Source organism: Leuciscus leuciscus (genome assembly GCF_965113295.1).
Source record: "Leuciscus leuciscus genome assembly, chromosome: 25".
NCBI classification, from domain to species: Eukaryota; Metazoa; Chordata; class Actinopteri; order Cypriniformes; family Leuciscidae; genus Leuciscus; species Leuciscus leuciscus.
In genome coordinates this window covers 30218845-30233656 of record NC_138724.1, presented here as the reverse complement: position 1 = coordinate 30233656, position 14812 = coordinate 30218845, and the positions used below count along the sequence as shown (strand labels likewise).

The 14812-nt window shown below is 38.0% G+C and overlaps 1 protein-coding gene across 1 annotated transcript in view; it reads right to left on the bottom strand.

The window, feature by feature from the left end:
* nell2a (neural EGFL like 2a) overlaps positions 1 to 9498 on the bottom strand; it is a 123395-nt gene extending 113897 nt beyond the window's left edge. Inside the window, exons 1-2 of the mRNA XM_082160652.1 lie at positions 9276 to 9498; positions 8300 to 8428 (exon numbers count right to left, since the gene is read on the bottom strand). Of these exons, the coding sequence (XP_082016778.1) occupies positions 8300 to 8428; positions 9276 to 9369 (223 nt within the window). The 5' untranslated portion in view covers positions 9370 to 9498. The remainder of the gene's footprint in view (positions 1 to 8299; positions 8429 to 9275) is intronic.
* Between the last annotated feature and the right edge of the window lie 5314 nt (positions 9499 to 14812).

The window sequence follows — 14812 nt, the reverse complement described above, 5'->3', positions numbered from 1 at the left end:
ATTGTGATTTTTACGATGCATGCAGAAACCTAAAATTGTTTTATCTGTATATTTTTTCAAAACAAATTGCATTTGTATGATCTCACTGTATGATTTCTATGAACCTGTTTTATCACATTAATGATGTGAAAACAATTAAAGCACTGAATATTTAAAGCAGTGTTATTTTAGTATTAGTCATATACTACTATATATACAAGTTACATGTTTAATTAGTTGAACTTTATTTATATTTATGCATTTATCCATATAAGTGTATTTATTTATTTATTTTATTTTATTTATTTATTTTTTCACCCAGCTAACAAAAATATATTCTAAGAACATTTTGCTATTGTTCCCATTAAGTTATAAATATGTGATTTCTGAGTGAAAACTTCCAGTTTTTTAAATGTTTCAAAAATGTTTTTTCTTTATAATTCAAACGTTATTGGAATGTTACTTTTAAATGTTCTCTGAACATTCCAAAACAAGCTGATACATTTAAAAATGACAAAACGTTCCGTGAACGATGTATAAATATTTTTTTTGTGCTAATGTTTCGATAACGTTATTAAAGACCAGATAACTTTGAACGAACGTTCTATTAACGTTACCGGAAGATGTAACCGTAACTGGAGGAAAACCTTGCCAGACAGCAACATAGCCCACATCTGGAAAGCATTGAATCACATGTGCCAGATGTGGCCCGGATCTGGGCTGACACTATGTTGCTGTCTGGGTTGACAGAACGTTTGGAGAACATTCCTTGTAAACTGTGTAGCCAGAAAAAATTATATATTTTTGTCATTTCGCCAGAAAAAAATATATTTCAGAGATACATTTTCTGCATGAAGCTCTGAAGTCCATCTTAAAACAGGCCATCAAAACATGAACAACTGCAGGATGATTATTTGAACCCGAGTGACTGAAAAGTGGCGTGTTTTAGTCCCGCGTTTGCCCTTTCATTCCCAGCAGGGCCGTGTTTCCGACTCCAGAAAGCCTCTCAAGGCTGATGAAAGGCCGGCTTCTCTCATGCCAGTGAAGCTCTCCAGGGGCTCCGCGGGGGAAAGACTTTGATCCTCGGGATCTCCTCTGTCCATCTCCCAACCAACGTCTCCATAGAAACAGCTCCGTCCTCTCGGACACACCAGACGCTGGTCGATGGTTCCCTCAGTAGGTCATCCTCGATCAATGGCTTCCCTGCAGGAGGAGGAACACCTGAGCTTCCCGGATACAGGAGCAGACCAACATCTGGAGAGCCGCTTACAGCAGGGATGTGTCCGGGAAAAACAGAGACAGCCGATGATCACAGAATAATTCACCAATTATTCACTGACTCTCCTGTTTCTATCATTTCAGTCGCGAGCAGAAGGGGAAACGTGAAGAGCTCCAAAAACACTTATAAAAGTGTCATATGACTTACAGACTGCATTTGTATCCTAAAAAACCTGTCACATCAATATAAAATTTTATATATATATATATATATATGATCTAAAATATCAAATTATTAAATATATTATACTATATGTTATATAATTGTGTGTTTGGGAAGTGGCTTTCAATGATGAGACTTTTGTTTTTGTAATCAGGGTCTCAACAATCATATAAAAATTTGATTTAGATTTATCGGCCAATATATCGGTTATCGGCTTTCAAATATAAAGATTTATCGGTTATCGGCCAAAATTGTCATATCGGTGCATCCATAATTTATATTTTATCCAATTTCAGCTTTATTTAATAATACATATTGTAGTTTTAGTTTAAACTACTTGTAATATCCTATGATATCAAAGATTTGTGGCTTACTAAAATGAGATTGGCACATTTAAAATTTCGAAAGGAAAATATTGATGACATCATCCTGCACTCAGGGGCGTGTCAACATGTTGTCCAATCAGGCTAGTGATGGCAAATGGCTGTGATTTAAATGAAATATTTGCAGCTATTTTTCCATAATGTGGATATTTATGATTCCAAATGCACAGGATTGCGGATAATCGGGATAAGTTACATTAATAAAAAGCAAAATTTTTAACAAAAAGCTGAGAAAATGACGTTTTTGTCAAAGGCTTTGTCCGGATCAGATGATCAGATTAGTTCAAGTCCATCAACACCACAAATCTTCACAGTCGTTTTCTCTTTTTTTGATTTATAAGCTGTTTAATGTTTGATGATCGCGTTATATTTGACACAGCAATGCTTCTATCGCTTGTTTCTGCTTCTTCTTTTTTATGTCTTGATCCAGAGATTCTGTATTCTCTTCCAGAAGATCCGTACCATATAACAGTGGAAACATGGATTGCTGGAGAATTCTGACAATGGCATGGATAGAGTTCAAAACAAAAATGGGAAGCAACAACCTTTAGGAGAATCCTGAGAAAGCCAAAAAAGCTCTTTTCTCATGGTGCTGCATGGGAAGCGTTTCTCTGGGGAGGCGTTTGTGTTATAATCTCGTCCTCGGGACAGATCCGATGCTTTAGAACAAAGAATTGGGCTCAGATGAAGGAAGATGCAGGTTTTTACTGGGGGGTAAACAGGTCCCAGATTCACTCCGTGTGGAAATGTTCCTGCTTTTCTCCGAGGCGAAACACACACCTGGCGGAGAGTCATAAACAGAGGAAATCATCCGCCTAAAAATAGATGAAAGAATCAAACTGGAGAGAATTGTGAGATATTTGGGGCCTGTACACTATGCATGTCCGTGAATGCAGACGCTTCATGCTCGATTTCATGCGCCGTCGCGTTTTTGAAGCGTGTCAGAACGCGATTCATAATGCAATGCATGGGACGCTCGCAGGCATTAGTGAACACTGTCTTCTCCTGCGTCTCTCCTTCAGGTCAAACACCATCCAGCTGCAGTTAGAGGAAGTTACAGCAGATTCCTGCAACATCTGGAGGAAACTCAGCACTCTTGGAAATAAAGCAAGGGTTTTTACAGTGAAGCAACCCATAGTTTTTAATCATGTGACTGAGACCTGCTGGATCTGCATCACCGGCCGGTCAATTTTACATCTCAAGAGAAGAAAAACTCAGATATGTGAAGAAAATGCATGTTTTGGGCACCTGTGATGCACATGAATCACTAAAAACAGCTGGACATTAACAGGTTTCCGGAGCATCAAACACCAGCTACAGTGATGCAATGTCTTTACCAAGCAGTGATTGGCTGTGTTATTCAGAAGGCGGGGCTTATTCTGCCAAATTGCGAGTTGCACTTTCTTCCATTCATAGTAATATGAGTGAACCGTCTCTCTATATCTAAAGTCTTTGATAGTATGCATCATCAATAAGCTGTATATTGAATTTGGTCTTTTAATTTCACAGTCTTACTACATGACTGGCATTTAAAAAACATTTTTTAAATATCTTCATTTATTTTCTCCCTCACGCCCAGTGTTATTTCATATACAGTTTTTGTTCATATTTATTAGATTTTATTTTTGTATTATTTTATATATTTTTATATATTATAATTTTAATATAGTTTTTAGTTTTAGCTTACTTACTATTTTAGTACTTCATCTTAAACCAAAGAACATTTTTACATTTTATTTTATTACAGTTAAAGTTTTTTTATTTAAAGCATTTTTTTATGGTTTTAGTTTTAGTTAACATAAATAACCCTGACCTAGCCATGTTGAATATCCTGATTAATTGATATTCAGTTTTTTCTAATATTTTGAATTAGATCTTATTTTGATATGCTGTTAGTTATTCAGTGTTGATGTTTAAGGAGACAGAGCTCACACATCTCAGCGTCTGCATGATGGTCAATAATCCAGATTTGCAGTCTAAGATGTGGATGTTGGATCAACATGAGAGTGAGTAAGCTTCATCTCTTTATTGAATTATTCCGGGATCTGTCTCGGATCAGCCGTCTCTGGTTATCAGTGCCCAGGTCAGGAGTTCAGACTGAAGCGTACGGCCCTTTCATTCTAACTGAACTCTCTGAGTGGTTTTTGCATGCATAACTCATGAGGGCTGAACATGCTTCTGGATGTCATCGCTGTCACACACACACACACACACACACACACGCACACACTGAGGCAGGAGTGAAATCCCAGCGCTGGTCAAGGGCACCTTCAGTTCTCTCTCTGTCTCTCTCTCTCTCTCTCTCTCTCTCTCTGTCTCTCTCTCTCTCTCTCTCTCTCTCTCTCTCTCTCTCTCTCTCTCTCTGACAGAAGCGCTGGGAAAACTGGGAAGAGAACATGTAAACACTTGATCGGATTGAAAACCGAAACTGAAAGGACTGCGCAAGGACGTGTCGTATAAACGAGTGTCATCCTATATCCTCTCTCTGCGTGTGTAAAGTGGAGCAGGACCACGTCCCTCCAGTCCTGGTTTCAGACTCTCATCCACAGACGACTGGTTTTGGGCATTTTTACCGCGTGATCAATATAAGCAGCGGCACAACGGTTCATATTCATATGGTCATAGTCTCCAAATTATGACCAGAGAGGCAGAGATGGATATTAAGTCTGCTTTTTAAAACAAATAAAGAATCAATGTATGAGAATAATCCGTGTATCATTCGTTCATTTGTTTCTTGATTTAATATTGAAAGTAGAACAATTTATAATTTTTGTTTTTTTCCCCAAAAAAATTGGGAAAAAAGAAGACTTTTATTCTGCCGTGCGGAACTGAGGAAGAACTGATGACGGGACAGTTTGATCTTCGGCTGACAAATCAGAGGAAAGGGGCGTTTCATTCCCGCCCATGTGAATATTCAAGCTGTTTATTCATTTTTCTAGCCTGACTACGTCAGACTTCGTACTTCTGCTCAATTTCAGTTCGCTTCTGTACTCAGTCTGAGATAGTGACCTATCTCCCAGTTTTCCTCCGGCCTCAAAACAGCCGGCCAATCAACGAACAGAGAGGGCGGGCTGAGAGCCGTGACGTAGACGCTAAGCGGCGAGTTTAAGATTGTAGATTTACTTCACATAATCTGCAGAAGTCGTTCACAGCCATGTTCACTCCAGTATTTCGCTCGATGGTTTTGTTTTCGCATCATACATGTGTTTACAGTGGAAGTTCGATGCGGCTGAGCCGGCGCATAACACACGTCATAACCAAACGTTATGTGATTGGCTTACGGGTAACCAATGATTTTAAACTTCAGAAAAGCGCTACGTTCAGACTCATCAATCGAAATGAATTCAGTCCGATTGAAACAAAAGGTGTGCATGTGAATATAAATAGATTTTTTTTGTTTGCACACTCTCATTAATAACATATAACAAAATAACAATATTTGATCAATAAAAGGTGAAAGTGTACCTTTAACTATACAGCCTACGTGTGATTATTTCATTCAAAACTGCCAAATTCCGTGATATTCCGTGTTATACGGTAAATTCCATTTTAATGACTGGATTCCACGATTCCATTCGCAGTTTCCAATCCTACGATTGGCCAATTCAAGTCTCTCTCTAAAAAAATCCTATTAATAAGGTTTAGCCATGAGCGTCCAAGCCTACAGAACCAGAAACACCCCGGCCAGACTCATCCATAGAACCGTTTGTGGTCCGAATCCCGGCTCAGACTCCCTCCGCCTGCATCAATGCCCTGCTGGCCCAATTATAAGGGAAAGGTTCAGCCCGAGGCTCTCCGGTTTATCCTGCTGTTCCCAAGCCTTCCCACTGTCACTTAGAGCAGATCTCACCAGCACTCCGACAAGAAACACAGCGTTTAATGCCTGTAATGATGCCACTGTGAACTGTGTGTGTGTGTGTGTGTGTGTGTGTGTGTGTGTGTGTGTGTGTGTGTGTGTGTGTGTGTGTGTGTGTGTGTGTGTGTGTGTGTGTGTGTGTGTGTGTGTGTGTGTGTGTGTTTTGCATTCGCTGCGTAGGTGTGCACACAAATACCTGAGATGAAATATAGCAACTAGAGAGTTTTTTATAAATGCATGCATTAGAGAAGAGCAGGGAAGAGTAAATGACAATGAGACAAAGAGAGAATATGTCTGCAGAGAAATAATGAGAGAGTCGTCTGATTAAATCACTTCATCTGTCTTGTGTTCACATCTGCCCCACAGGCACAATGATCGCAGGTCTAATGAGCTCAGGTGAGCGGAGACACATGAAGAAATCTGAATTTGATTGAACTGAATCTAAAATGTGGCCATTTTATGCCTTTTTACAGTCTTGATGTTGTTTTTAGTCTCTAGAACAGGTTTTCCTGCTTGAATGTTGATTATTTTCCTCATATTCTCCATTGTTGCGGCTCCTCTCTTCCCAGTCTGTCAGTAACGCTCTGTTTACTTCCTGTCTCTATGAAGCCCCTCCTTCTGAAAAGCACACTGTGCTCTGATTGGTCGGCTGGAGCAGTGTGTTGTGATTGGTCAAGCGCTTCGAGTGTGTTTGGGAAATGTCCCGCCCCTTTCCATAACCGCCAGTTTAACACACTACTAACTAACTCAACCAGGCCCCGCCCCTTTATTCTGCGTATTAATTATTATAATGAGGAATATTGTGACGTGTTCGTTCCCGGAAGAAACTCAAGACTACAATGAGTTCAGAAACACTGACACTGATATAGAGAAGAACCACAACATTACACACTCTTTTTGTAATGCATTTTAATAATGTGACACATATCTGAGTGCATAACAATGATAATAATAATATGCACTAATGAATCATTCAGACATTAAATAGTGCCAATTTTCTCTGGACTTTAAAGAAAGATTTAAAGGTGAAATGTGTCATTTCTGAGGCACCAAATGAAGGGAAAAATAAAAAGTTTTGATATATTTAAACATGTTTTCAAGCTGCAAGCTTGTTATGCACAGATAGAGACTCGTATTGCACAATAGCACATGTAACCATGTAAAAGAGCTGAATGTTGCTCAACAGCACACACACACACACACACACACACACACACACACATCTGCAGTGCCAGCACAAAACTTGCAGCAGTCCAACCTTACGACTTGTTGCATCATATGGCGGATCCCAAAACAGGCCATTATTTGTCAACAGCGGCGGAGACGAACTGCACACACAGATCTGTGTATCGTCTGAGGATAATCTCATTATGCGTCCCATTATTCTCCAGCGTCTGTTCCCATAAAGAGCCTCGGCCCTTTGTTTCCCGGAGAGGCTCTCAGGGGCCCGTGAGGGTCCGCTCCCCCACCGGGACAAACAGCCGCGGGTGACGGGGTCACGCAGGTGTTCACAGCGACGCTAACTCTTTACTGAGACTTATTTACTGAGAGTTCATTCAGCACGAGCTAACAATGGAAAATACTTGTTTAAACGCTATGACAAAAGTATAGCATTGCATCTGTTATCGTAATGTCTTACCAATAATATATCAGTAACACTTTACAGTAATGTTCATTAGTTAACATCAGTTGATGTATTTACTAACATGAACTAACAATCAGCAATACATTTGTTACTGTATTTATTAATCTTTGTTAATGTTAGTTAATAAAAATCCAGCTGTTCATTGTGTGTTCATGTTAGTTCACAGAGCATTAACTAATGCTAACAAATACAACCTTTGATTTTAATAATGTATTAGTAAATGTAGAAATTAGTATTAAACTAAGATTAATGAATGCTGAAGAAGTGCAGTTCATTCTTAGTTCATGTTAACCAATGTTAACTAATTAACCTTATTGTAAAGTGTTACTAATATATTTAATATTATAATGGAAATGTATGCAGAACAGTGTGCCAACCGAACACGACTTTATCATTCCCGACACTAAATGTAAGGAGAATCCCAGCTAAAGTAACAAAAACATGTTGTAAGAACATTCTAAGCTAGCATAAGCTGTTAGCATGAGCTAGCATTCCCATTAAGTTATGAAAATGTTTTCGTGAATGTCTGTTTTAAAAACGTTTTTCTTTTTCTTGATTATGTACATTAGAGAAAACATTAAGGGCATGTTTTCTCTATTTCATCATTTTGCGTATATTATGAAAATGTTACTTTTGAATGTTCTCTAAACCATCTGACAAAAGTAGTAAGAGTTAAAAAAACATTAGACTAAAATGTTTCAGAAAAGCGATGTTGTATAAAAGATGTTTTTGTGCGAATGTTGTGAGAACAGAAGATAGACGTTCTATTAACGTTACTGGCAGAACATTTATTCATAACCTTGCCAACGCGTTCTGATAACATTCCCGGTTAGCCGGGATATAGCCAGAAGCACAGATTCCAGAAGGAACATGTTTGGGAAAAATTTGGGATTTTTGGGGAAAATTGCGGGAGAAATCCCAAATTTGGGAAAACCTCATATTGCGCTGTTGTCAATAAGACAGATTCCTGTTTGTTTGCAATCCTCCAGTCTTACCTTGGAACAGGAATGCTCTGGTGTCATCATGGAAACCCTGCACCTGTGTCACGCCGGAGAAGCCTTCTCCGGGACTGAACTCCTGAAACAGGCTGATCCGGACCGCCGGATCCACTCCGAACGCAGACACTTCAACACAATCACAACACACAGCATTAGACCTTCACACCCGTGCATTTACAGCACTTTCCCAGGCGTTTGCATTCACTGCAACGAGGACTTTGTAAATCACTGTACATGGGTTTGAAGAGCAATGACTTTTTCATGACTTTCATTGATTTTTCAGGGTCTGGAAATCAAAATTCCGTGATATTTCCAGATGTGGAGCCTACACTGAAACATAAACAAATAAATAAATAGTGTAGGAACAATTTTCACTCAGAAATAACTAGTAAATTTCGCAATTAATAAAGAAACAGCAAGTGACACGTTGAGTAAAACATGAAATGTTGAAATTAAAAAGACTGATATATATTTCTGTAAAACTTTACAATTAGTTAACATTAGTTAACTACAAGCATGAACTAATAGAGCACGTATACAGCATTTATTAATCTCTGTTAATGTTAATTTCAACATTTACTAATACTTAACATTAGTTAATGCACTGTGAACTAACAATGAACAGCTGGATTTTTATTAACTAACAAAGATTAATAAATACAGCAACAAACGGTTTGCTCATTGTTAGTTCATGTTAGTTAATACATTAATGTTAACTAATGAACCTTATTGTGAAGTGTTACCGTATTTTCTTCTAAAAAACGACTTCGGAATATATCATTTTTGACAGTTTTGCATATAAAACGTGCATATAATTATAATAACCATAAGCAGCACAGTGATGATGTTAGCCGCTCTGTATCTCTGATTGCAGGCTTTGATCGCTCCATGGAGATGAATGCATGACCAGATATTGATAATAACTGGCATCTGTGCTCATAATAACGGATCAGATGTAATAACTGATGCCTACCTGCTGCCGCGGATAATAATCCAACAAACAACTGCAATAATCCCATGGTGAATAATGCAATTAGTCCATGTTGCGATACTCCACGAAGATGCATTCACGTAAACGCAGGATTTATCCTCTTCATTCAGACATTCCCGCGGGATGAGAGGAGCGTCACGGGCTTCGCGCGCGAGTGTTCCGCGAGCCGCACAGGTGGTTCTGATGGGTCTAGCGCAACGCGCGCGTCAGACTGACTGCAGAGCGACGCGAGTGAGAGAGAGAGAGAGAGAGAGAGAGAGAGAGAGAGAGAGAGAGGCAGAGCGCGTAACCCCCCTGGTGGCTCTACATGGAAGCGCGCGCACTGAACATTCCCACTTTGATAATTATGCATGCAAAAAGAGAAAAACCTTTCAGTTCTTGCTAGTAAGGCCACAAATCACAAATATTGTAAAACCAAACTTTGTATGAAAATGTCTTAATATTTGACAAAAAAAAAATATATATATATGCACCTTATAAAACATTTCAACTTATAGTTTTTTTCAACTGCTTACACACAGAATCCTTACAGGTCACACAATTTCTGAAACCTGACACTCAAACACCAGAAACCAAATCTGGAAAACCATACACTAATTCTCGGCCTTCGACTCAATTTTCAATTTCACAAAACACTTTTTTGCAAATCACAACACACACTTCTCTATGTAACACACACATCTAACAGGAAGTCTCTTGATTTCCTTTGTCAAACACAAGCTATCAAAACACCACAGTAATTCATCAGAGCCTCACACACACACACACACACACACACACACTAACACACACACACACACACACACTCCTCACAAGTGCAAACACTCAGAATAGGCCTATAAAAGGTCAAAGGTCGAGTTATAGGTCTTTCGGACTGTGTAATACTGTATTCACATCCACAAATGCTTACAGTAAAAAATAAATAGTTTGGTTTCAATCTTGCTTTCGTGTTTACCGTGAAATTTTCAACATCTCTCCGCCGATTACTTTCAATCTTGTCCAGAAATGTACGTGAAAGAAGAGCTTTAGGTGTTGAATAACTGTGTGTATATGATATATAAACCAAAAAATATAATATAATGGCAAAGGTGTCTGCAACGTAAGACAAATATTTGCTTTTGAGATGTTTGTGATATTTTGAATGCAGTGCTTCATTTTGCAAGAGATGTGAGGCATTTAGTGTGTGCAATTCTTGTGTTTGTGTGTAAAGTTTTGTAAATGTGTGTAAGCAGTTTTTAAAAAGCTGTAATTGTACTTGAACATAAAGTGAAGTAACGTTTGTTACATGTCCATATTCGGCTCTAAATAAGCAGTAGCAATAAAATCTGACGATCTGAAAGATGAAGATGTGTGTCAGCTGATGAACACGTCTATAACACACTGATGTATTCGCAGATTTCTCATATGCTGAGGCTTTTGCATTCAACAAAACTAATCTTTATATCAACTATAACTGTATTTATAGACATTATAATCAATTAAACATTGACTCAAACATTTTAATACACAGGGGAGGTTATTACACCTTCTACCCCAGTGAATATTTCTCAGGATTGATTGATTGATTTGGTCTTTACATATCATGTTGTTTTAATGATATAGATTTATTACAGTTTTTTTTAACTGCTAACACACAATTTTGCAAACTAGGCTGGTTTTATCAAAACACTTCACACAATTCACAAAACCACACTCCCAAACTGCAAAATACCTCATATATCCTGCTAAGAAGCACTGCATCCCACTGTAAACCTTTTCACTGTAACTGTACAGTAAAACACTGGCAGCTGGGTTACCAGCCACATACTGTATGTTTACAGTACACAGGTTTACAGTCAGTACTCCACTGTAATTACCAAACACACACTGAACACAGACTCAACAATCTGATGTAAAGTCGCATGATTGCCATTTCAAACACTGCCATTCAAAATGACACTCCATGATCTGATTGGCCGATACACCTGACCAAACACCTCAGTGGTTCATTGTTAACACTTCAATCTTTTTCAGATTACTGTTTTTTTGTGAGCATATTTGTGTTCAGTCCGGTGTAAATATATCTTCTTTGGTGAAAAATAAAACAATAAATGTTTGAACAGCATGTGTGTGTATCTGCAAATATTCCTGTGCATGTGAACAAGCTGAAGAAGTTTCTACAGTTTGAACTATTTTAGTATTATGGCGAAGCATCCTGAAGATGAGAGTGCTCTTCATTATCAGTGTGTGGTTGATCAGACAAAACTCTGCTAATATGAATGAAGTGTGCGCCATTTCCTGCAAAAGTTTGATTTTGATAATGCTTAAAAAGTGCCATTTTGAATTGCAAAATGTGTGTAAAACAGAAAATGTGTTTAGACTTTTACAATAATCGTGCTGTGCATGTCAGGTTAGTGTGTTAGCAACTGGAAAAAACTTCAATGTATAGTTTAATATTTATTTATTCATTCATTCATTCATTCAGTTAGTAAGTTAGTTAGTTGTTTTTGTATTTATTTGCTGTATACCCAACACGATTCATGATATAGATTAATTATCATATAGTTCACTTTATTTATTGATTTATTTGCTGTAAACTTCACAAACTGTATGTTAATTGATAATACAGATTTATTATCATATAGTTGCCTATTTATTTATGCTGAAAGTTGAAACACACACTAAGGAAATCTCCGTTGGACATTCCCGGGATATTGTCCTGCTATACTGATGAACGCGTGTCTGTTTGAGGATGGCGGACGGAGGTCAGGGATTTAAACTGGTTGTTTGACATGTTTTCCTCAAACCAGCTGTAACCTTGAGCTGGTGAAGATGATGATAACCTACAGGTTTTGAATCCAGAAAAGCGTGACCTAGAAATGTCTCTGCAACACAAACCCGGTTATATATCTTATATTCCCAGTAAGTGCAGAGTCCCCAGTGTGCGCTTCTGCTTATATATAACTCAACAGGGTTGTTTTCTCTTTATTAAAATGCATGTGTTCTCCGGATCCCACTGCGAGTGTAATGTGAGTGTTGCTTCAGTCATCAGGTGCTGGTGTGGAGCAGATCCTGGCGTTCCGGCGAGCCGTTCGGGAGACGCTGGGAATTGATTTCTTCTCTCATGGTCAGTTTTGAAGTGAACAGAACCGAGTCTCTTTCAGCCATTACAGTCCGAGCTGTGAAACTTCATCACACTGTGAGTGCATTACGCCGCCGCTGACCTTTCACACACAATACAATCAATCTCTACAATCACTGTGATTACTCTCACTGCAATCTTTCAATTTCAAAGTAGTTTATAGTAGTTTTATATCGCCGACACATGAACCCAAATATCAATAAGAAAACTGTGCCAGAAAAAAATAAGATAAAAGTAAGTGATAACAATCCTAAAATATAAAATTAATCAAATAATTTTCATTTAATTTATATATATATTTATTATTAATATTATAAACTAATGATTTATATGTCCATAATAATTCATATTTACATTTTTGAATATATATACATATATATAATTTGCATTTATAATTATAAATAAAAATAGGGTAATATTATAATTATTATGTAAATTCATTCTTATTTCTAAATAATGATTTATCATTTATAATTATAAGTCATTTAATTTAATTTAAAATAATTTTTTTAACTTTATTTACCTAAAAGATCACTTTGTTTTTTTCTTTTCAGATTGTGGGTTTTGTGCGGCTTCTGTAAATCAGGAAAAACACTAAAACGTAATATATATATATATAGCTATATATAGCATATAAAATATAAATAATAAATCAAATGATTATTATATATAAATATATAAATATATAAATATAAAATTCAAATAGGCCTATAATCAGGAAAAATGCGAAATAAAAATTATATATATACACATTACATTTTAGCATTTTTCCTGATTACGTTTACATTTTTATTTATATAGAATAATAATTTATTTATTTTTTATATATAGAATAATTTACTAATTAAATTTATAATATAAGTCATTTTATTGAAAATAATACATTTAACTTACATATCTTAATCAAGTGATTTGTCTTCCTTTTCCGATTGTGTCTTTTGTTCCCGTATTGAGATCAGGCTCGTTGTTCCTGTCTCTCCGTGCCGGCCTCCTCCAGATGAGGAGGACTCGTCTCTAACTCTCCACAGACGAGAGCTCTCTGAGAGACTGACCCGGTAAATCCTGCGGTCAAGCAGTGTTTCGGCTCGGCCCTGGTGACCCGTTATCTGAGACCCGGCAGCCATTACTGAGTCCGTCCCGAAACACGGATCACGTTCCCAACTAATCCCACCAGATCCCACAATAAAAGAGGAAAAGCTCAACAACAGGCCGTTTTCTTGAAGGGTACCAATAACATCTGACAGATCCGCTCCAGGTCTCGACACAATCTAATATCACAGCACATCTGAATAGAACTGCTCCGGTGGGATTTATCCCGAGGATTTAATATTTTTGGTCACCCGGCGTGTAATCGACTGGAGAGTGAATGTTTCTGATGTGACACGATGACATAGAGAAGCTGTAAACAATAACATATGATGAGAACAGCTTATTAATATGTCAAATGCAAATGTGTAAATAGCACAAGGGCCTCCCTAAGCAGTTGCTATGGTGTTCAGTGAGGGTGGTCTCGCGTATAGGCAGAGCTTCAGACTGACGGCAGAAGGTTTACGTGGTTGCTAGGGTGTTGTTATGTGGTTGCATTTGTGTTTTGTGGGATGGCTAACCTGCTACTATGTGATTGTTTGGGTGTTGTGAATGGTTGCTAGGCTGTTGCTAGGGTGTTGTTATGTGGTTGCAAATGTGTTTTGTGGGGTTGCTAACCTGCTACTATGTGATTGTTTGGGTGTTGTGAATGGTTGCTAGGCTGTTGCTAGGGTGTTGTTATGTGGTTGCATATGTGTTTTGTGGGGTTGCTAACCTGCTACTATGTGACTGTTTGGGTGTTGTGAATGGTTGCTAGGCTGTTGCTAGGGTGTTGTTATGTGGTTGCAAATGTGTTTTGTGGGGTTGCTAACCTGCTACTATGTGATTGTTTGGGTGTTGTGAATGGTTGCTAGGCTGTTGCTAGGGTGTTGTTATGTGGTTGCATATGTGTTTTGTGGGGTTGCTAACCTGCTGCTATGTGATTGTTTGGGTGTTGTGAAGCTGTTGTTAGGGTGTTGCTAGGTGTTTACTTATCTCACATGAAACGTGTCCAGTGTCTCTTTGACCTTCGTGTCTGTAGATGTGCCTCGGGTTCCTCCTTCAGTGTGTCTGTGGGGAGTTTCACCTGTGTTCTGCTCCAGCAGGTGAAAATGGTGCAGCGATTATTACGCTATTGTGCTATTGTTATTACACCACTAACACCACTTACACCACTAACACCACTTACACCACTAACTAACTGCCTCAAATACAGTACAACAGAAGTCAATGGGAGATGCATGCATATGATGAAATAAAACATGTCATGTGTGTATGTGTCAAGTCATTTATTGTAAAACACTGACCTCTAGTGACAGAAAAAAATTTGCTG